The 22037-nt window shown below is 45.7% G+C and overlaps 1 protein-coding gene across 3 annotated transcripts; it reads left to right on the top strand.

Moving 5' to 3' along the window:
• The first annotated feature begins 18619 nt into the window (after nucleotides 1-18619).
• Nucleotides 18620-21757, top strand: LOC139040468 (bone marrow proteoglycan-like). Of its 3 annotated transcripts, XM_070487237.1 has the most exons (6): nucleotides 18626-18670; nucleotides 19263-19333; nucleotides 19962-20277; nucleotides 20616-20738; nucleotides 21258-21369; nucleotides 21589-21757. In XM_070487237.1, the coding sequence occupies exons 3-6, from the start codon at nucleotides 20257-20259 to the stop codon at nucleotides 21645-21647; spliced, it is 315 nt and encodes a 104-aa protein (XP_070343338.1). In that variant the 5' UTR covers nucleotides 18626-18670; nucleotides 19263-19333; nucleotides 19962-20256; the 3' UTR covers nucleotides 21648-21757. The 3 variants fall into 3 exon arrangements, with proteins under 3 accessions (XP_070343335.1, XP_070343338.1, XP_070343336.1); XM_070487234.1 differs by having other exon boundaries at nucleotides 18620-18670; nucleotides 19263-20277; XM_070487235.1 differs by lacking the exon at nucleotides 18626-18670 and having other exon boundaries at nucleotides 19103-20277.
• Nucleotides 21758-22037: the final 280 nt, after the last annotated feature.

Raw genomic sequence — 22037 nt, 5'->3', positions numbered from 1 at the left:
GATAATGAGTGTACAATTCTGAATATGCTAAAAACCATTGAATTGCATACACTTTAAATGGGCGACTTGTATGTGAATATATCTCCATAAAGCTGATACTAAAAAAAGATGTCTGGAAAATTGCCTTCATTTTAAAGGTATAGACAAGATCAATATATTTTCCTTGAGTTTTAGTTTGAGAAATAGGATGGGATATTTTAAAATCATTGTGGTACATTTAAATACATTGAATTTAAATCAGAATTACCATTTTCTTAGAAAAGTATCATTGGATTAAAAAAGATAAAACATTGTGTTAAAAAATTGAAAAAAGGAAAAAGATGTCTGGATTCCTCAGCAAGTGCAGGAAACACTTGGACCCAGAGAGAGAGAAGCGCAGCTGTGTGCACAGCCGCCTCTTTCTGCCCCAAGAGCCCCTTGCTGCAACTTCTTCCCCAGATGGGACCAACTGCTCTTTTAAATGAGGAAGCAAGCAACAGGGGTTTCACAAGTTTTGGGTTCCTGGTGCAACCCTCCTCTCCAGCTCCAGCCTCAGCAGAGAGGAACTGGAGGCAAGTCTCCCCCTCTACAGACCTTGGTGCCGGGCGGGGCCTCTCCTGGGGCAGAGGACACTTCCATGAGGAGCAAAGTGCCTGCCGTTTAAAGAACAGCTGGACAAGTAGAATAAAATAAACAACAGCTGACAGCCGGAATCAGGAAGTCTGTGTGACAATCTCCTTTCACTCGCTGCATTTTACAGATGAGGAGAGTTAGGCTCTGAGCGGCAAGTTATGTCCAAGATCATCTGTCTGGCGCATTGTGGAGCTGGCGTTTAGACCCAGATTTGTCTGTCTCCTAAGGTCACGTTCATTTTAGGTGTTACCTTCTCTTTACATTCATTCTTACGACAGAAACATGTGGTGTTTGTAAAAGAATTCAGAAAACAAAGAAGTGCATGAAAAACAAATATCATTGTTAACTGCACTGCTCAGAAATGACCATGGTTAAGACGTTGGTATGTTCGCTCTCGTCATGACTATGTGTGTGATAAGGGAAACGATCTCATAAACTTTTCTTTGTCATCAAATAGTCGTCCAAAACATGATTGTAAGTGGCTGCTTACAAGCCCATCTTAAGGCAATGTCACACCTTATTTATCCCCCACCCACCCCGTCCTGGGGGCTGCCCTCACTCACATCTTGGGACATTGGGCCCACCCCGTTCTGTTCTCCTCTGCTGCCTGAGCTGGCGTGGGGGGTGCCTCCTGAAAGTGAACCATGAGAGCAACCTAGCTCTGCACACTGGAGAGTGTTCCTAATAACAGATCTCAGGGGGCCAGATGTTGCCAGAGAGCCACCTTTGGAGCTTCTAGAGATGATGTCCATCCATTCATCATCATCTGTGAATCTGGTGCTAGCTGTTGTTAAGCCAAAGGTGTTGGCTGCCCGCTTCCCAGGTGCTGTCGACCCTCTTCCCTAAATTTAAAGCTTGGGGCAAAGACTCCAGTGGTTACACCTGGAGCTCCTCTTCCTGCCAGACCCCCAGCGGATAGATGATCCCCAAATGTGCTGGGTGTGACTCCAGGGCACAGAGAGGGTGCCTCCTCTAACAGTCTTTGGAAAGGACACTGCATCCAGGTATCAAGGCATGGGCTCCGATCTGTCCGTTCTTTGGCGATGACAATTTCCTGGGTGGGACACGTCTGACCCCTCCTGGGCACACTGCAACCCACGTCTCTGTGCACAGCAGGGCTGACTTACTGGCAGGTTCATTAAACGCAGGACCACAGCTTGTGGTCTCACCAGCCCCCTCTCCAGGGGTTTTGATTTTTTTTTCTAACCTCAAACATCTGCTTATAGGCCTCTCAGCATTCTGTTTCCTGAGTCCAATGTTCCCTCCCAGGCCTGAAGGTGGACTCAAGCAGTAGGTGCATGGGAAAGGCTCCAGGCTTTGCAAGTGCTGACCAGCTGTGTGACCTTGAAGAAACCCTTAATCACGTGGAGCCTCAGTTTCCTCCCCTGTAATGGAGATAATAAGTACCACGGGGACTTGTGGGGAGGACCAGAGAGAACATTTGAGAATAAAAGGTGGAGGTAGATTGGGCTCTGCAGGTGGACTGTCCAAAACCAACCTCCAGCTCTTCCCCACACAAGGTCTGAGACTAAGATTCACGGTGCCTCAGTTTCCTCATTTGTAAAATGGCGATAACAGTAGAACTACATCATAGAGTTGTAAGGGTTAAGTCAAACAGTGAACATAAATCACTTCAAACAGGACATTCAAACCACCTGGCATGTGTGACTGGGGATGTTATCGGTACAATCTGAGATCCCCTGAGGGGAGGGTAGGACAAGGAGTGTCTACATTTCACTCCTGGTGGAGCCTGGAATGTCACAACCTGGTTCAGGACAGAAACCACTCTGCAGGCATCTGCCCAAGCTGGTCTCTGCTTAACAAAACAGCCTACACTCTCTTGTAGCCTTTAGAATGGGAACATTACGAAGGCAAAAGAAGACTTTCTAATTACCCCAAATCTTAAGCCAAAGTCAATGAAAAACATCAATCTTCATATCCAATTTTTGTACTACTCTGTTTCTCCAGGAGTCAATGCGAAAAACCCATGAGAACAGAAATGGGAATCATCAGGGGCTGGGCTGTACATTCCTTCAGGAGCCAGGGGCTTGGGGTCACAGATGGCTGGGGCTGGGGAAGAGCACAGGCATGCAGCCCCGCATCTCCTTCTCACCATCTCCGGCTGCTTGTCCTTGACCGAGTCATAGCCGCTCAGTTGCCTTTGTCTCCTCACCTGAAATGGGAGTATGGAGCCCACCTCAGAGAGTAGTAAGGATAAATGAGACTCCACATGAACAGCGCTTGGCCCTGGCACACAGTGGGTCCTCAATTAAGGGCAGCTATTAATTTTTATTATATATAAAAAATCACATTAAATCTCAAGGGTACCATTTACAAGTGAACTGGTTTAGTTTTCCTTGCTTGGAATGCACCCACCCAACCCGCAGTTAACTCCTACAGTTCCTTCACCTCTCTGCTCAGACTTTCCTTCTGATCTGTTAACTAGAACAGATTTTCTTCACACCAGGCACCTCTCCTGCATAGAGCTTGTCACAGTTGCAGTTTGACATAGGATGAAAAAGAGTTAATGTGTGTCTACCTTTAGGCTGGGAAGTGCATGTGGGCATTAAATGTATCTTTTTTTACCCACTGTATCCTCGGGGCTTTGCACCTTACCAGGCACAGAATGGAGGGTCAAGAAATACTGGATATATAAGGGACATGCACACACATACACACACACAGACAAACACACGCACACACACACACAGACACAGAGAGAGACACAAAGAGTGGGGGAGAAGGAAGGAAGGGAGGGAGGAAGAGAAAGAAAGAAAAAAGGAGAGGGAGAGGGGCCGGCCAGGTGGTGCAGCGGTTAAGTTCACAAGTTCTACTTCGCTGGCCCGGGGTTCGCCAGTTTGGATCTTGGGTGCGGACAAGGCACCAGGGGGTAGGACAAGGCCATGCTGTGGTAGGTAACCCACATATAAAGTAGAGGAAGATGGGCGCAGATGTTAGCTCAGGGCCAGTCTTCTTCAGTGAAAAGAGGAGGATTGGCAGCAGTTAGCTCAGGGCTAATCTTCCACAAAAAAAAAAAAAAGAAAGGAAAGAAAGAGGGAGAAAAGGGACTAAGGGAAGGAAAGAGGGTGGCAAGGATGAAAGGGAGGAGGGAAGAAAGGAAAGAGCCTCTTTAGCCCTCCACCACTCTGATATTTCTGTTCCCCCACTCACAGGGACTTGCTTGCAGAAACTGCAGGAAGACATGAGCCAGAAGGTGTTGGTGAGGGTTGGGATGTTTCTGGGGGTGTCATGTTGGGCAGGCATAGAAGGATGTATGGTTTGGGTCAGAATGCTGTCCTCTTACAGCTGACCAAGAGAGCATGGCCTATTTAGGAGGAAGACCCTGACGTACCCAGCCCCTCTCCAGGAGTCTTCCTGGGGCCTGAGAGCAGCTGCTTCCGGGATGGTGTGTGGCCAGCCTGGTGCTGAGCCCAGCAAACCTGAAAGCCCACTACACCAACAAGCACAGGCCAGCCCACCTTTCTTGTTCATTGCCGAATCTGTGAGTTGGCTTACATCCCTAGGCCCTCACTGCCTGGGCACAAACCTCCCTTGCTGTGTCTGTCAGAGCCCCATGCCTGGGCTATTCATACCAACTGAATATCTGATTCCAGCTCTGAGCTTCCAGCTGGGGAGATCAGAGCTATAACTCCAGGTGCTTATGACTTGGTTCCTCAATGGTGGGGCAGTGACTAGTCCCACGCAGTGATGAGTATGTAGAAGATGCTAAGAAAACCTCTCCTCGTGGATGACAGATGAGTTAAAGTTCTTTTTCAAGCTCTGTCATTTGCTAGTTTGTGAAATTTGGACCATCACTTAACCTTTCTGAGCCTCAATTTCTCTATGCCTAAAATAGGGATAATATTCAGGATTGTTTGTTGAAGATCTACCATGTGTCAGGCACTTAGTAGATTATTACACAGCCACCTTCTCAATTCATCCTCCCCAAAGCCTGAGTGAGGTTGTCAACCTTAACTCACACATGGGCAAATGGAGACTGGGAGATAAGGTGTCTGCTGAAGTGGGCCAGCTCATGAGTGTCAGAGCCAGGAATGGAGCCAGGGTCCTTCCAATTCCAAGGAGCACCTTCTTCTTGCTTCCCATATCGTCATCTGTCCCACTAACTTACAGGGTTGCCATCTGTGTCGCTTACATTAGAGAATGACCATCAGTGCTTTGTGCTAGTCATTTGCCACCACGGGGTGAGAGGTGTGAAGGGTAAAACGGCAGGCTCCCATTCAAATCCTGCCTCTGATGCTTACCTGGAAAGTAACTTAACCACTCTGAGCTTCAGTCTTTTATCTTTAATTTACGGATGACAATGGTACTTGCCTCATAGAGTTGTTTAGAAGATTAAATGATACGGACAACTTAGCACATAAAAAATGCTTCCTAAATACTAGTGGCTGCTGTTGTTATTGTTATTAAAGTTCCTGCCTAAGATGTCATTTCAGGGAGCTTCTGCCCAGTTCAGTCTGTGACACTCTTCAACAAGAATTGCCTTTTGTCGTTTATTCACTCATTTGGCAGACATGAATTGTGCCCCGAGCGTGTTTCTAGGAGTGTGGAGGTACCAGAGATACACAGGTGAGTATGCCTTGGTCCACCGAGGAAACGAAATCAGAAGAAAGCTGCAGTGAGATGGAACAGGGACTGGGGTAGAAATAAGCCCTGATTAGACTCTTTTCTACTTCCCTCTGGGAGAACCAGGGCAGGCGTCATAGAAGAGGCAATCCTTGGCTGAGACATAGATGAAGAGAAGGAGTAAGCCCAGTGGTTATGGAAGAAAGGGCTTTCTGGGCAGATGATATGAGCAAAAGCATGCAGGCCTGAGAGCTCATGGCATGTTAGGGAAATAGCAGGGTGTTCAAAATGATTGGAGCACAATGTGTGTGTGTGTGTGTGTGTGTGTGTGTGTGTGTGTGTGTGTGTTTGGGGAGTTGAGGTGGTAGAGCAGGGGCTCTCAACTGGGGGAATTTTGCCCCTGAGGGGACATTTGGCAATGTCTGGAAACATTTTTGATAGTCACAATCTGGGAGGAAGGTGCTACTGGCATTTAGTTTGTAGAGGACAGGGATGCTGCTAAACATCCTACAATGCAGGGGAGGACCCATACAACAAAGAAGTATCCAGTCCAAAGTATCAAGAGTGTCAAGGCTGAGGTACATAGGGGTCAGACCATGAAGAGAGTATCTGCCCAAGAGCAAGAAGAAGTAATTGAAAAGTGTTGGTGTGATTAGCTCTGGGTTTTAGATAGCTCATTTTGGCAGCAGGTGGACAACACATCAAAGGTGGGGGAAGGTGGTAATCCTGGAGGCATGGAAAGTAATTTGTGGGCCATTGAAATGATCTAGGTGAAAGATGGTCAGCCATTGATTAGGAGAGAGGCAGAGGAAATAGGGCTGGGGGGGGGGTAGACAAGGTGGGGAAGAGAGAGCACTGTGACTTATGGATGCATGGGTGATGGAGGAGGGCAGGTCAAGGATGGTCCCTGAGTCCTGGCTTGGAGATCTGGGTGCAAGGGGATGATTTCTCCTGAGAAAATGACCACAACTAGAGGAGCAGGTTTGTGTAGGTGCACGTGAGTGTGTATGTGGGTGGTGAGTTCAGTCTGACGCATGTTCAATTCTTAATGCTCGTGGGACATCCAGGTTGGGAAGCTTATTGCGTGGCTGTATATGTGAGTCTGCAGCTGGGGACCAGACCTGATGAGGAACAGGTCTGGGGCTGGAGTTTGGGAGTGATCAGCATATATTTGGTAGCTCGAGACATAGGGGCAGATGAGATAGTCCATGTTGATTGTGCAGAGTTAGGAAAAAAGACCACCAAGGGATGAGGTGATTACCAATATTTAAGTTTCCAGAAGAAGAAGGGGAGCCTACCAGTCCCAAACTGGGAAGAAATAACCAGAAAAGTTGCTAAGAAAGGAGACAGCTTTTAAGAAGGAGGAAGTAAAGATGTATTGTGTATGACAGAGGTCAAGTAGGATAAGAAATGAAGAGTGTCTGTTGGGTTTGCCAATTGGTTGGCCAGTGGGGACCTTGGTAAGAGTAGTTTCTGTGGACCAACGGGGTGGGCAGAAAGTAGCATACTACAGTGTGGGGAGTAAGAGGGGTTTGAGGAACTGACCGCAAGTCTACACTGCTGGAGGAGCTGGGCTTTGGTGCAAAGCAGAGAAGCCACCTCATTCTTTGACTTACCCTCCAGGAAACACCAAATCATCCATATCTTGGCTTAAATTCCAGCAGTACCCCGGCCATGGTTGGGCCCCTAGAAGTGCTTCCCACCACTCCTCTGTCTCTCTTATCCTGTCTGTCAGTCCTCCAGAGCCCAGTCCAAGTAAGATCTCTTTAAGGAAACCCTCCCTGACTGCCCTTGCCCTTAATGTGACTCGGGTAGCACTGGAAGTTTGTATCTTCCTGTTTATATAGGTGCCATCCTTCTAGATTTCCACTCAATCCAGGGCCTTGTCTTACTGACTGACTAAAAAGTTCATTCTGTTTGCCATGCTTTATCAGCTACATGAAGCCTCCCTGAGAGTAGAGACTACCTCTGAGTATTTGTTGAACGAATGAATAAATGATTGAATGATCCAGAGCACACAGCCTGGCCCAGGATTGTGCCTATGGCAAGTGGAACTCAGAAAAATACCTGTAGAATCAAAATTAAGGGACTTAGACTCTGAGCTAAGCTCAGCTGGACTTTCTCCAGGGGGTAAAGCTGAAGTTGATTAATGAGTTGATTAATTATTTCAACATATAATTCAAAAACTCTACCCAATGATCTGGGTAGAGTCCTAGGTAGTGAACAAAAAAGACAAGGTCTCTGTTCTCATGGATCTTTCTTCCTACTGAGGAGACAGACAATAAACAAGAAACTAATAAATAAGAAAGATGATATCATTGTGGTAAATGCTCTGAAGGAAATAAATGGGAAGATGTGGGACAAAGTAACTAGACACGAGAGTGGGATGAGTGGGCTTCTTTATTTAGAGAGTTCTCAAAGAAGGGTTCTCTGAAGAGGCAACCTTTGAGCTGAGACCTGACAGATGAGAAGGAGCTAGTACAAAAACTCTAGCTTGGCCAAGGGAGCTGAAACCAGTATGACTAGGGTCACTCATACCAGTGAGGTTGGACAAGTAGACAAGAGCCAGCCACGAGGAGCCTTGCAGGCAGTGGTAATGAGTTTGGATTAATTGCTAGTGCAGAGGGAAGGCATTGAAGTATGGGAAGTATGGGGATGATGGGCTCTGGTGTGTGTTGTCAAACATGGCAGCTTGGGCTAGGGAGATGGCAGCAGAGGTCAAAGGAGTAGATGGACTGGGGATATATTGAAGGAAGAAGGTGGTGCAAGGGGAGGCACTGACTGCAGAGACATATTCCTTCCAGCCTTGTGTGTATGAAGTCTCTGGGAGAGGAGTTGCCTGGAGGGGAAGGAGGTGCCTGGAGGGGAAGGAGGGTAATCTCACGGAGGGTGCAGGAAGAGCACTGAACTGGGATTCAGGACATCTGAGTCCAGTTCAGGGCACTTTGCACATCTCAGACATGGAGACTGGACTGGATCATCTCTAGGGCCCTTCCAGCACCAGTATTGTTGGTCCATGTCAATCACTGGAACATCGAAATGGGGAAGTGTCTGAGGAGCCGTTGTTGAGGCTGATTTCACAGAGCAACGGTCCAGGTCTCTATCTCCTGGGCTGCTCACTCTTGGATGATCTCACTCCTTTCACCATGTCTTATCTGCCCCACAGGGATGTTGGCCAAGCCCAGTCAGCAGCCAGTCGATCAGCCCTGAAGATCTGGTCCCTGAAGTCCATCATGTCTCTGAGGGAAGAACTTGGAACTAGAAGTGACTTCCCAGACTGGTATGGTCTGAAAGGAAGGGTGGTGGGACATCTGCCTTGAACAGAACTTCTCTTTTTCTCTGTCTGTGCTTCCTGATCTGCTATCCCTGGGATCTTTTCCAGGAAGTCCTCAAATCATTCCTTTGGGACACTCCTCCGTGTCAATCAGCCCTGCCCTTGCCCACCAACTGCACCAAATATCAGTTTCATCCTGGGAGGAAAATGGGCCTTGAGGGCTGTATTACTCTTCTATGCTGCATGACAAGTTGACACAAATTTAGTGACTTTAAAGAATATACCTTTATTAGCTCACAGTTCTATAGGTCAGAAGTGAGCGCAGCATGGCCGGGTTTTCTGCTCAGGATCTCACAAGGCTAAAATGAAGGTGTTGGCTGGGCTGCGGTCTCGTCTAGAGTTCAGGGTCTTTTTTCAAGCTCACCTAGTTGTAGCAGAGCTCTGCTCCTTGTCCTTGTAGGGCTGGGGTGTCTGTTTCCCTGCTGGCTGTCAGATGGGGGGTGCTTTCAGGTCCTAGAGGCTGCCCACATTCCTTGCCACATGGCCCCCTCCATTCTCAAAGCCAGCAGTGGAGAATCTCCCTCAAGTTGAATCTCCCTCACGTGTGGAATCTCTGACTTCAGGAAGAGCTCAGTCCCTTTGAAGGGCTCCCCTGATTAGGCCAGACTCACCCTGGATAATCTCCCTTTCCTAAATTGGACTGTACCCTAAAGCATAACGCAACCACAGGAGTAAACATACATCATATTGACAGTCCCAGGGATTGTGCAGCATGGGTACATGGGGGAGGGGAAGGAGCTTGGAGGACATCTTAGAATTCCGACTATCTGAAGGGCCAAGCAGGACTTTATTGATGAAGAAGGTTAGAGGTCATTCGTGGCAATGAACAAATTTGAGATGAGATTTCAGAACAAGTCATTCAGTAAATGTAGAGGTCCTTTTCCTTTTGGGAGACCACAAAAGAATGTCATGGAAGGTTTGGACCCTCACCCTAGGAACATCACATCATATGTTGTCCAATCATAGGATTGGAGAATCCGTGGCCCCTTGAACTCACTCATCACTTCCAGGTTGATAAACCCTGGGGCAGGGTGTGGGGAAGGATGCAGGTTAGCATGAGGGCTAAACAGTTTGATATTAGTATCTGGAGCTGCAGAGCTTTCTATCTTCAAGCTGCTCTGTGTTGGTCACGGGAAGGAAGTAAACTTGTGCTCCTTGGTATTGGCCACCATAATCAAGGTGACCTCTACCCAGTGCTCTGTACACGCATGTTGTACGTGTTGTGCAGCAGCCCAACTTGTGCCGTGGGAGAGCCCTCAGTGCCAAGACTTCCCCTGGACAGGCTGCAGCAGAGCTACAGCAAGCTCCCCCATGAAGTCATAGTTGGAATGAGTCCCTGAGAATGAGATTAGGAAAGATGAAATGCAGGGGTGGTCTCTTGGGATCCTCCATAGGAATGCTGATATGGAAATGGGCAACCAAGTCTGATTAGGGACATCCAGGTGCTATAGTAACTTTGGGGCCAGAAGAGGGGAATTCTAAGACTTGGGATCTTGCAGTATTCATCTAACACTTCTTGGGGGAAGGGGGCAGGTCTGAGACTGGAGTAGAGATGATGGGCATCAGGCCTCCTTGCTCAAAGTTACTGAACTCCCAGACCTCCAGCTTATTGTTCCAATTAAAAATCTAGGTCTACATTAAACACCCATAGCTCTGCTGTGGCCTAGAGGGGGCAAGTGAGATCCAGTGTGACTGCATGGGTGGGCGGTGACAATCTGGAGCCCCAGCGTGATTGCTGTTCAGTCCAGGGGGAAAATCCACAGTCCCATGGTGGCCCCAGGGAGAGTCTCTTCTAGACCCTAGTGGAGAGGCCCCACTCACCAAGCACAAAGGCTGGGCGACCTAGGAGCAGAAGTGGCATGGCTGGGTGAGCTATCCATCAGCTGCATTAAACACCCTTGGCTCTGCTGTGGCCCAGAGTGGGCAAGTGAGATCCAGCAGGACCAGATGGCGACTGGGCTGTAAGTCATGGTGAACCAGCTCCTGCCTACCATGAAAGCCCATAACACCACTGCAGTCCCTAAGGAGGGAGTATTTCTAGCTCGGTCTGTGGGACCAGACAGCAGCAACCCGAAGCCCCCATATGATTGTTGCCCCAGTTTACAGGAGATCCTACATCTCCATTGAAATCCCAAGGAGTGGCCCGGGCTTGATCAGGAACAGCTGACAGGGAGCCTGGTCTGTGCAGATTACATGGCTGCCGCCCCTTCCCTCACAGAGGCAGCAAGTGAAAGCAGCCATCAAACTCTATCTCTTTGATGAGGGACAAATCCACACCATAAAGCAGTATGAAAAAATATACTGTCCCCAGAACAGAAGGAAAATGACAAGTACCAAGAAAACAATCCCAAAGACATGGAACTCTGTAACCTAAATGACAAAGAATCCAAAATAACCATCATTAAAAAGCTCAATGTTGGGCCGGCTCAGAGGTGCAGTGGGAAAGTTCACACATTCTGCCTCGCCAGCCTGGCGTTTGCTCGTTTGGAGCCTGGGTGAGGACCTACACACTGCTTGTCAAGCCATGATGTGGTGGGCCTCCCACATATAAAGTAGAGGAAGATGGGCATGGATGTTAGCTCAGAGTCAGTCTTCCTCAGCAAGAGGAGGAGGATTTGTAAAAGATGTTAGCTCAGGGCTAATCTTCCTCAAAAAAAAATAAATCTAAATGAGTATAAAGAGAATAAGGATAGACAACTCAATGAGTTCAGGAGCTACATCACAAAAGAGCTTGGTACTATAAAGAAGAAACAATCAGAAATGTCGGAGATGAAAAACACGATAGAGGAGATTAAGAAGAATCTAGACTCCCCGATCAGTAGAGCTGATAATATGGAGGACTGAATTAGCAGTTTGGAGGATAGGAATATAGAAATGCTTCAGATAGAGGAGGATAGAGAACTAAGACTAAAAAGAAATGAAGAAATTCTCCAAGAAATATCTGACTCAAATAGAAAATGCAACATAAGGATTATCAGTATCCCAGAGGGAGAAGAGAAGAAGAATGGAGCAGAAAGCTGGTTGAAAGAAATAATAGCTGAGAACTTCCCAAATCTGGGGAAGGAGCTGGAAATCCAGGTGGCAGAAGCCAATAGATCTCTAAACATTATCAATGTAAAAAGCCCAACCCAAAGGCAGATAGTAGTGAAGCTTGCAAAAGTCAACGATAAAGAGAAAATATTAAGGGCAGCAAAGAAGACAATAACCTACAAAGGAACCCCTATCAGGCTGTCAGTAGATATCTTACAGGCTAGGAGAGAGTCGAATGATATATTCAAAATTCTGAAAGACAAAAACTAGCAGCCAAGAACACTCTATGCAGTGAAAATATCCTTCAAATATGATGGAGAAATAAGAAATTTCCAAGATCAACAAAAGTTAAGGGAGTTCATTGCCACAAGATCCCCTCTATAAGAAATTCTCAGGAAGGCCCTCATACTTGAAAAAAAAAAAAAAGAGGAAAGGGGTTACCAAACCCTGACCAAAGGATATAAGTAGAAAGGCAAAATCAGAAAATCACAGCTATCCATCAGAACAGGTTAGCAAATGCTTAAGCATAACATTGAAGAGAAAGGGAAGGAAAACACCAAGAATAAATGTAATCCTGTCATTTTGATCACAAGCTCACAACACAAGAAGAAAAAAACATGTGACAATAACAACTTAGAAGGGGGAAAGGAAAGGGATGGAACTGGCTTAGTCTAAGGAAATAACAGGCTATGAGAAAATGGACTATCTCATGTATGAGATGTTTTATACAAACCATATGGAAATCACTAAGCTAATGACTATAACAGAGACACAAATTAAAAATAAGAAGAAACGCAACATGGAAAACTACCTAATGAATTGGTAGTCGAAAATTCATGGGACGAGAAACAAAGGAAACACAGAAGAACTGGAAAATGAGTGATAAAATGGCAGTATGAGGCCCCCATATTTAAATAATCTCTCTAAATGTAAGTGGATTGAATTCTTCAATCAAAGACACAGAGTGGCAGGATGGACTAAAGAACAAGACCAAACAATATGCTGCCTCCAGGACACACACCTCAGCCCCAAAGACAAACACAGACTCAGAGTGAAGAGACGGAAGATGATACTCCAAGCTAATAGTGAACATAAGAAAGCAGGTGTCACCACACTCATATCAGGCAAAGTAGACTTCAAGGCAAAACAGGTAAAGAGAGACAAAGAGGGGCAGTTCATAATGATAAAAGGGACACTCCATCAAGAAGACATAACACTTGTAAATATATATGCACCCAAAACAGGAACACCAAAGTACATAAAGCAACTATTACCAAAACTAAAAGGAGATATCAACAACAAAACAATAATAGTAGGGGACCTCAACACCCTACTAACACCAATGGATAGATCATCCAGACAGAAAGTCAAGAAGGAAATTGTTGAAATAAATGAAAAACTAGACCAGAAGGACTTCATAGATATATGTAGAACACTCCATCCAAAAACAGCAGGTTACACATTCTTCTCAAGTGTGCATGGAACATTCTCAAAGATAGACCATACGTTGGGAAACAAAGCAAGCCTCAACAAATTCAAAAGGATTGAAATAATATGAAGCATCTTTTCTGACCATAATGCTATGAAACTAGAAATCAATTACAAGAATAAAGCTGGGCAAGGGGCAAAGATGTGGAGATTAAACAACACAATACCGAATGACCAATGGATCATTGAAGAAATAAGGAGAAATCAATTACCTGGAGACAAATGAAAATGAAAACACATCATACCATCTCATTTGGGATGCAGCAAAAGTCGTCCTAAGAGCGAAAATCACTGCAATACAGGCTCACCTCAATAAACAAGAAAAGTCTCAAATAAGCAACCTCAAACTACACCTAACAGAATTAGAAACAGAACAAACAAAGCCCAAAGTCAGTAGAAGGAGGGAAATAATAAAAATTAGAGCAGAAATAAATGAAATCGAAACAAAAATGACAGTAGAAAGGATCAATGAAACAAAGAGCTGGTTCTTTGAGAAAATAAACAAAAATGAGAAACCTTTAGCCAGGCTCACTAAGAAAAAAAGACAGAGGACTCAAAAAATAAAATCAGAAATGAAAGAGGAGAAATGGACAAAAGATTAGGAGAATGCTATGAGAAACTATATGCCAACAAATTGGACAACCTAGAAGAAATGGACAAATTCCTAGACTATTACAACCTCCCCAAACTGAATCAGGAATAAAGAGTATCTGAATAGACCAATCAGAAATAAAGAGATTGAAACAGTAATCAAAAACCTCCCCCAAGGGGCTGGCCCGATGGCCGAGTGGTTAAGTTCGCGTGCTCCGCTGCAGGCGACCCAGTGTTTCGTTGGTTCGAATCCGGGGCGTGGACATGGCACTGCTCATCAAACCACGCTGAGCCAGCGTCCCACATGCCACAACTAGAAGGACCCACAACGAAGAATATACAACTATGTACTGGGGGGCTTTGGGGGAGAAAAAGGAAAGAAATAAAATCTTTAAAAAAAAAAAAAACCTCCCCCAAAATCCCCGGTCCACGACCGGGTGGCTTCTCTGCAGAATTCTACCAAACATTCAAAGAAGATTTAATACCTATCCTTCTCAAACTATTCCAGAAAATTGAGGAAGATGGAGCACTTTCTAACACATTCTACCAGGCCAACATCATCCTGATCCCAAAACCAGACAAGGACAATACAAAGAAGGAAAACGACAGGCCAATATCACTGATGAAAATAGACGCAAAAATCCTCAACAAAATATTGGCAAACCAAATACAGCAATACACTACAAAGATCATACACCATGAACAAGTGGGATTTATACCAGGGACACAGGGATGGTTCAACATCCGCAAGTCAATCAACGTGATGCACCACATTAACAAAATGAGGAACAAGAAGCACGTGATCATCTCAATAGTCCCAGAGAAAGCATTTGACAAGATCCAACAGCCATTTACGATAAAATCTCTCAATAAAATGGATAAGAGGGAAAGTACCTCAACATATTAAAGAACACATATGACAAACGCACAGCCAACATCACACTCAATGGGGGAAAACTGAAAGCACCCCTCTGAGAACAGGAACAAGACAAGGGTGCCCACTCTCACCACTCTTAATCAACATAGTCCTGGAGGTATTGGCCAGAGCAATTAGGCAGGAAAAAGAAATAAAAGGAATCCAAATAGGCAAGGAAAAAGTGAAACTCTCACTGTTTGCAGATGACATGATCTTATATATAGAAAACCTTAAGAAATCCATTGGAAAGCTACTAGAAGTAATTAACAATCACAGCAAGGTTGCAGCGTACAAAATCAACTTACGTAAATCAGTAGGATTTCTATAATATAAATATAATATAATATAAATATAAACTCACAGAAAGTGAACTCAAGAACACAATCCCATGCACAATCGCAATGAAAAGAATAAAATATCTCAGAATAAATTTAACCAAGGAAGTGAAAGACCTAAACAGTGAAAACTACAAGACTTTCCTTAACGAAATTGATGAAGACATAAAGAGATGGAAAGACATTTCATGCACATGGTTTGGAAGAATAAACATAGTTAAAATGTCCATACTACCTAAAGCAATCTACACACTCAACGCAATCCCAATCAGAATCCCAAGCACATTCTTCACAGAAATAGAACAAAGAAGCCTAAAATTCATATGGGGCAACAAAAGACCCCGAATTGCTAAAGCAATCCTGAGAAAAAAGAACAAAGCTGGAGGCGTCACAATCCCTCACTTCAAAATGTACTACAAAGCTATAGTAATCAAAAAAGCATGGTCCTAGTACAAAAACAGACACACAGGTCAATGGAACAGAACTGAAAGTCCAGAAATAAAACCACACATCTATGGACAGTTAATCTTCGACAAAGGAGCTGAGGGCATACAATGGAGAAAAGAAAGGCTCTTCAACAAATGGTGTAGGGAAAACTGAACAGCCACATGTAAAAGAATGAAAATGGACCATTCTTTTACGCCATTCACAAAAATAAACTCCAAATGGATCAAAGACCTAAAGGTAAAACCTGAAACCATAAGGATTCTAGAAGAAAATATAGGCAGTATACTCTTTGACGTCAGTCTTAAAAGGATCTTTTCAGACACCATGTCTTCTCAGACAAGGGAAACAGTAGAAAGAATAAACAGTTGGAACTTCATCAGACTAAACAACTTCTACAAGGCAAGGGAAACCAGGATTGAAACAAAAACACAATCCACCAACTGGAAAAAAATATTTTCAAATCATATATCTGACAAAGGGTTAATCTCCATAATACATAAAGAACTCACACAACTCAACAACAAAAAATCAAATAATGTGATCAAAAAATGGGCAGGAGCTACGAACAGACATTTCTCCAAAGAAGATATACAGATGACTAATAGGCACATGCAAAGATGCTCATCATCACTGATCAGGGAAATACAAATCAAAACTACACTAAGATATCACCTTATACCTATTAGAATGGCTAAAATAATCCAAACAAAAGATAAGTGTTGGAGACGTTGTGGAGACAAAGGAACCCTCACCCACTGCTGGTGGGAATGCAAATTGGTGCATCCAGTATGGAAAACACTATGGAGATTTCTCAAAAAATTAAAACTAGGAATACCATATGACCCAGCCATCCTACTACTGGGTATCTATTAAAGAACTTGAAATCAGGAATTCAAAGAGATGAATGCACCCCTATGTTCAGTGAAGCATTATTCACAATAGCCAAGATGTGGAAGCAACATAAGTGCCCATTGACTGATGACTGGATAAAGAAGATATGATATATACATACAATGGGATACTACTCAGCCATGAAAAAGGATAAAATAGTCCCATTCACAACAACATGGATGGACCTTGAGGGTATTATGTTAAGTGAAATAAGCCAGATAAAGAAAGACAAACTCTGTATGACTCTACTCATATGTGGAAGATAAACAAACACATGGACAAAGAGAACAGATTAGTGTTTACCAGGGGAAAGAGGGTTGATGGGTGGGCACAAAGGGTGAAGTGGTGCACCTATAAGATGCCTGACAAATAAGAATGTACAACTGAAATATCACAAGGTTGTAACCTATCATAACCTCAATTAAAAACAATCTAGGTCTACTAAACACACTGTAGTTTATGATACAAGGAGAGAATGCACTGATCAGAGGGCCCAGGCAAGTGGGCCCCTTGTTGGCATAGGTCAACTTAAATTAAGTTATTGGGACCAGATATAGATGTTGGTCTCTTGAGAGTTTGATTAATGTGGGTCAGCCCCGAAGACCTTGATCACTTCTGCCTATTAATATGAGTAGCTGTCATTTGTTGAGCAATAACTAAATGTCAGTTCCTGCATCGCTCAGGGATGTTAGTGGCAGGCAAAAAAAAAACTCTCCCTGGTTGATCTGAGTAGAAAAACGAGTTTGTTAAAAGAAAGAGAGGTAGCTAATAAAAGTGCAGGAAGGGCTACAGAAGCAGACTTGGGGCCAAAACCAGGACACAGGACAGGTCTGGGGAGGACCCCCCTGCCGCTGCTATAATTCAGACCCCGTGGCTGGGACCACATGGACTCTGGATCGATCTTCTAACACTATGGCCACTGCAGTGCCAGGAATGTGATATTGCCATTGCCACAACCAGAGAGAGGTCTTCGTGGCCCCCACTTTTTGGTCATTAGGTCCAGATTCAAAGGCTTGAATGAATGCTTCTGTTTAATAGAGTCGAGCCATATCCCCTAGCTGTAAAGGAGGCTGGGAACCTATTTGGCTCTTTCATCTTCAATAGTGAGAGGCCCTCTCCCCACCAAGATCCATAGGAGGAGGAGTTCCAGAAACCTCAGGAAGGTGGTAAGGTAGTCAGGCAGCTCACAGTATGTCCACTACACCCTGACTACCTAGTAAGGTAGGTACTGTTATCCCCACTTGATAAACGATGATATGAAGTACAGAGAGGGGAAGGAACTTGTCCAGGGTCACACAGCTAGTAAGTGATAGATCCTAGATTCAAACCTGGACTGTCAGACTCCAGAACACACACCCTCAGCCATTGCTCCATACCTCCACTGGATGTTCATGAAATGGAATTTCCAGGGTCACTAAGCTGTGGCTTTCAGATTGTGGATTGTGTGACCTAAAGGAGACTTTCCTTGGGGTAGAGGTGCCTGAGTGGCCAACTGGCCTCCAAGAATCAGCTGCATCTTGTCATTGACTGCAGTAGCTCTATCCAACACGCAAAGTGGCCCTGCAAGCAGGGCTTAGGGAGGGGAGTGAGCAGGAGCCAGCTCAAAGCTTCTGTCTGGTTTCTTGTTGAGTCATTCCCTTGACTTCTGCTTCAATCTCCTTAAGTCAGTGGATAAGAGGAAGGATATTTCCATTCCTTGGCTTAAGAGTGGATGTATTCTTCCCTGTTTTTCCCAGTCCTTTCCAATGTGTACACTGTTAGCATCTGTTATGAAGGAAAGGACACTGTCCTGTGCATGTGCCAAGGTCGCCCCACCTCCACACCTTTGCTCATGTTGCTCCTTCCGCCTGGAATACCCTTCTTTCCCTTCTTTCAATTCACTTCCAATCCATCCAGCTGGGAGTCAGCTCCTTGTTGCCATGGAAACTTTCATTTCTACAAACTGTAAAGCGATACACAACTTTGTAAAAGTGTTCTTACTTATAGGTGCTTTTCTTCCCAAAGGAGAGTCTCCAAAGACTGAAATTGATCAAATGATACTTTTAGTTTTAATAGATATTGGCAGATTCATTTCCAAAATGTCTGTGGCAGTTCACATTCCCACCAGTAAAGCAGGAGAGCTGTGCATTTTGGACAAGCTTCCAAGGAGATTCTGAAATGCAGTACAGGATAGGAACCACTGGCTCCGAGTGGTCTCAGAATGGCCTCCAATTTCCTGAAAAGGCTGACAGGAGAGAAGCTGGAAGGCAATGAGTGGGCTCCCCAGGGAACTGAAGAAATGCAGGGTTCTTATCAGTACTCTCACATCCCTCAGGCTGTGGCAAAACTTTCTTCCTCCGGGGAACTTCCTCCAAGGCCACTATATAAAATGTCACTGTGGGAGGAAGCATCGGAAGGTCTGAGATTGGGAACTCCTCAGGACCCAGGAACATTTCTTGGTAGGTAAGTGCTTTCTGGTGTAGTGGAACTGGTTCCAGGTAAATGTTCAATCTCCCAGGACACATCTGGCCTGAACTGGGAGGTTCTGGAGGGCTGGCTGGCACTGTGTGCAGCTGTCAGGTTGCATGGGTGTCAGCAGCAACAGGAATTCTCATCCTCTACCTTTCACATTCCATCTGAGGTATGCCAAAGCTCTCCTTGTCTGGGGAAAGCAGCGATGCACATGTGGCTTCTTGATCTTTGAGGAGGGAACCCACTTTCTACGTGCTGTGTACTCCTAGGAAGGCCAATAATCATTGTTTCTGGATCCTCTCTGTTTCATAGACTGTGAGGGTCCATTAAGTACAAAAAGTAAAAGTAATAATTCCCTTATTCATACTCAGGTCCACAGCAAAGCCAACCTTGGCTGTCCCTCATAGTCTGCTTCATTCTATTCTAGCATCCTGGAGCCTCAGGGGCTGGGCTCAGCATTAGCTTTTCTGGTCCATCTTGACTTCTACTCATGCCTACTCTTTCTCCACCTCACTCCCAAGGTCCCCTAATGGTGTGGCTGTTATGTGTGTGTGTTTATGACAAACTGTGTTCTCCATTTCAGGACAAAGTCAAGATGAAACTCCCCCTACTTCTGGCTCTTCTATTTGGGGGCAGTTTCAGCCCTTCCTCTAAGTAAGTCTCTTTGGTTTTCAGTCTTTCTTTCTCTCCTTTGCTCCTTTCTACATTACACAAAGTGAGAGTCACAAAGTCACCTCCTCCTCTGGCTATCCCCTATTTCAGGATCTCTGCCTTTAAAGGAGCAGGGTCTCTAGAGCCTGGAGTTAAAGGGACACTTCAGGGCATCTGTATATCTGCAGTCTTGGTTATAGTATGATATTCTCAGTTTTGTCCTTTCTTCATAATGTTAACGATGATCACAATAATGACTTCCTTTTACTTTGAGCTCACTGAGTGCACTATGCTAAACATTTTCTATGCATCATCTCCTTTAATCCTCATATCATCCCCATGAGCTCCCCTTGAGAGCTTGCCCATTTGTACCCCCATATCACAAGTAAAGTAAAGCTAGTAGACCATGGAATCGGTATGCAAACCTACAACCCCTTGATGCTAAGACCTTGCTCTTAACACCATGACCTCATGTGGGAGGCTGGGTTCTCCTCAGGGAACCTTGTTTCAAGTTTCTCTCTTTCCAAGGCTGAGCCCTCAGATGCCTAGGGCAAGGTGGGAAATGTCCATGGTTCTGTGGAGGAACAGAGAGAGATGTGAAGGAGGAGCATTTGGCCTTTCTCTCTGTCAGGGACTGAAACATCCAAATTCGAGACCCCCTTGGGAGATGACACCCTGTCTCAGGATAGGGATATCCCAGAACGTGGGGCAATGGAGGCTCCTATGGAGGGACTGACGCTGCTGGAGGGAGAGGAGCAGGGGGCTCTGGAAGTGAAGATGCCCATGAGGAAGAGGGGCTTGTCAAGTCTGTCTCAGCCCTAGAAGAGGTGGACAAAGACTTTCAGTGCCCTAAGGAAGAGGATACAATCACACTGGGAGGCATCCCTGGATGCAAGACCTGCCGCCTTACACTGGTGCCGACAGCCATGGAATATAATCAAGCTCAGGTAAGTGGCCTGTAGCTGAGTCTGAGGCCTGGGGTGGGGAGGAGGGCATGGAGGGGATGTCCCTTGCCTCTGTGTCACTGGTTATTTGCCTCACTGAGGACCCTGGGGGTGTCAGCATGGGCTGAGGCCCTCAGAGGTGTTAGAGGTGGGTAAGGTGGTTAAGAGTTGTGGATCATGTGGAAACAGAAGTTATGGTTTGATCTCCAGTCTTCAAATGGCTGTGGGGTTGGGGTGGGGAGTGGGGGAATGAATTGTGGAGACTTTGACACCCAGGGCTGAGGTTGTGTGAATTCCTGTGGGAGGGGCGCTTCATTTTCTTCTTTTGTCCTGGCTTGCAGTATACTTGCTACCGGGGCTTCCTCGTCTCCATCCATAGCTTCACCTCTAACTACCGGATCCAGCGATTAGCCAGAAGTGTCAACCAGGGTCAAATCTGGATCGGAGGTGCAGCCAGAGGCTCGGTAAGACTAGTACCAGCTCTAAGGGAGCCCCTCCTGACCCAAGTCAGCGCACAACTTATTGCAGATTTCTTTATGCTTCTGCTCTATGATCCCCTGAAGAACTGGGGATAAACGGACACTTGGGCAAGACATCAAAGGGGCTGCCTAAGTATCGGGAAGAGGCAAGGATTTAGAACGAGGAGGTTTGGGTTCAAGTTCTGCTCAGCCTCTGACTGTTTCTATGACTTGGGCAGGAATGTGAGCCTGGTTCCTCATTTCTAGGATGGGGTTGAAACTCCTGTCCGAACTCTTGTTAGGGCCAGAAGGATGAATGCATCACAGGGATGCATAGAATGTGATGGTGATGATTACTGTGGATCAACATTTCGGTTGACCAGAACAGTGTCCATCATGGTCCAATAGTCAAGGAACATACCTGGCAGACAGCAGGAAGACCAGACAGGAAAAGTGCCAGCTCTGCCTACCTGTCTTCCTTTTGCTTCATGCTCCAACCCACCTTCTCCCTCCTCTATCCTCTAGGGTGGCTCCAGGAGCTTTTACTGGATGGATGGCAGTGCCTGGGATTTTTGGTTCTGGGCTCACGGCGAGCCTTCGGCCTCTGGTGGCAACTGTGTATCCATGTACACCCAAGGTGAGGTGGGAGTGGGAATGAAATCTGAAAAGGCCTGGGGAGGTGGGATGGGCTCCTAGAGGAGTTTCGAGGAAGAACTGAACCCTTCAAGGGAGACGCCTCCTGAATCTACAGACTTCATCTCCACTGAAGTGCAGGGTGGGGTGGGGAGTGAAGACTCCTGGGGCTGAGTCAGGGGAAAGAAGAGGCTGAAGGCCGCTTCTGGTTCTGCCTTCACAGGAGGTCGCTGGAGACTATCTCAGTGCGACGTGGTCCTCCCCTTTGTCTGTTCCCACTGAGTGGGACCCAGTCAAGACTTCAGAGCTGCCCCCTCCTAAGACACTGCCTCCTTTCCCCTGCCTGCCTCCCCTACCTTCACCCTCAGCAGTAAAATTGCTTTCCTGAAATTGATTTATTTTTCCTCTGATCATTGATCCACTCGGCTTAGCCCCACTCATGAACTTTCTGTCCTACAATGACTCCCTACTCCACTGTCTGTCATGAAAGGGACTAGAAGTTATCGCTCTCATGGAGCATGAAACATGGGATCGGCTCAGTGGGGCTGTCCTGGAGACAGAGGAATGGGCTCAGCTAGCTCTTTTCATACAACACCGAATTACCGGGCACCTAGGTACAGTTTCTGCCAGGACCCCATCCATCTCTCTTGAATCTTTCACGGTGGACCCTCA

Source organism: Equus asinus, chromosome 17 (assembly GCF_041296235.1).
Source record: "Equus asinus isolate D_3611 breed Donkey chromosome 17, EquAss-T2T_v2, whole genome shotgun sequence".
Lineage (NCBI taxonomy): Eukaryota > Metazoa > Chordata > Mammalia > Perissodactyla > Equidae > Equus > Equus asinus.
Note: the sequence above shows the minus strand (reverse complement) of the source record. Positions and strands in the feature narration are given on the sequence as shown.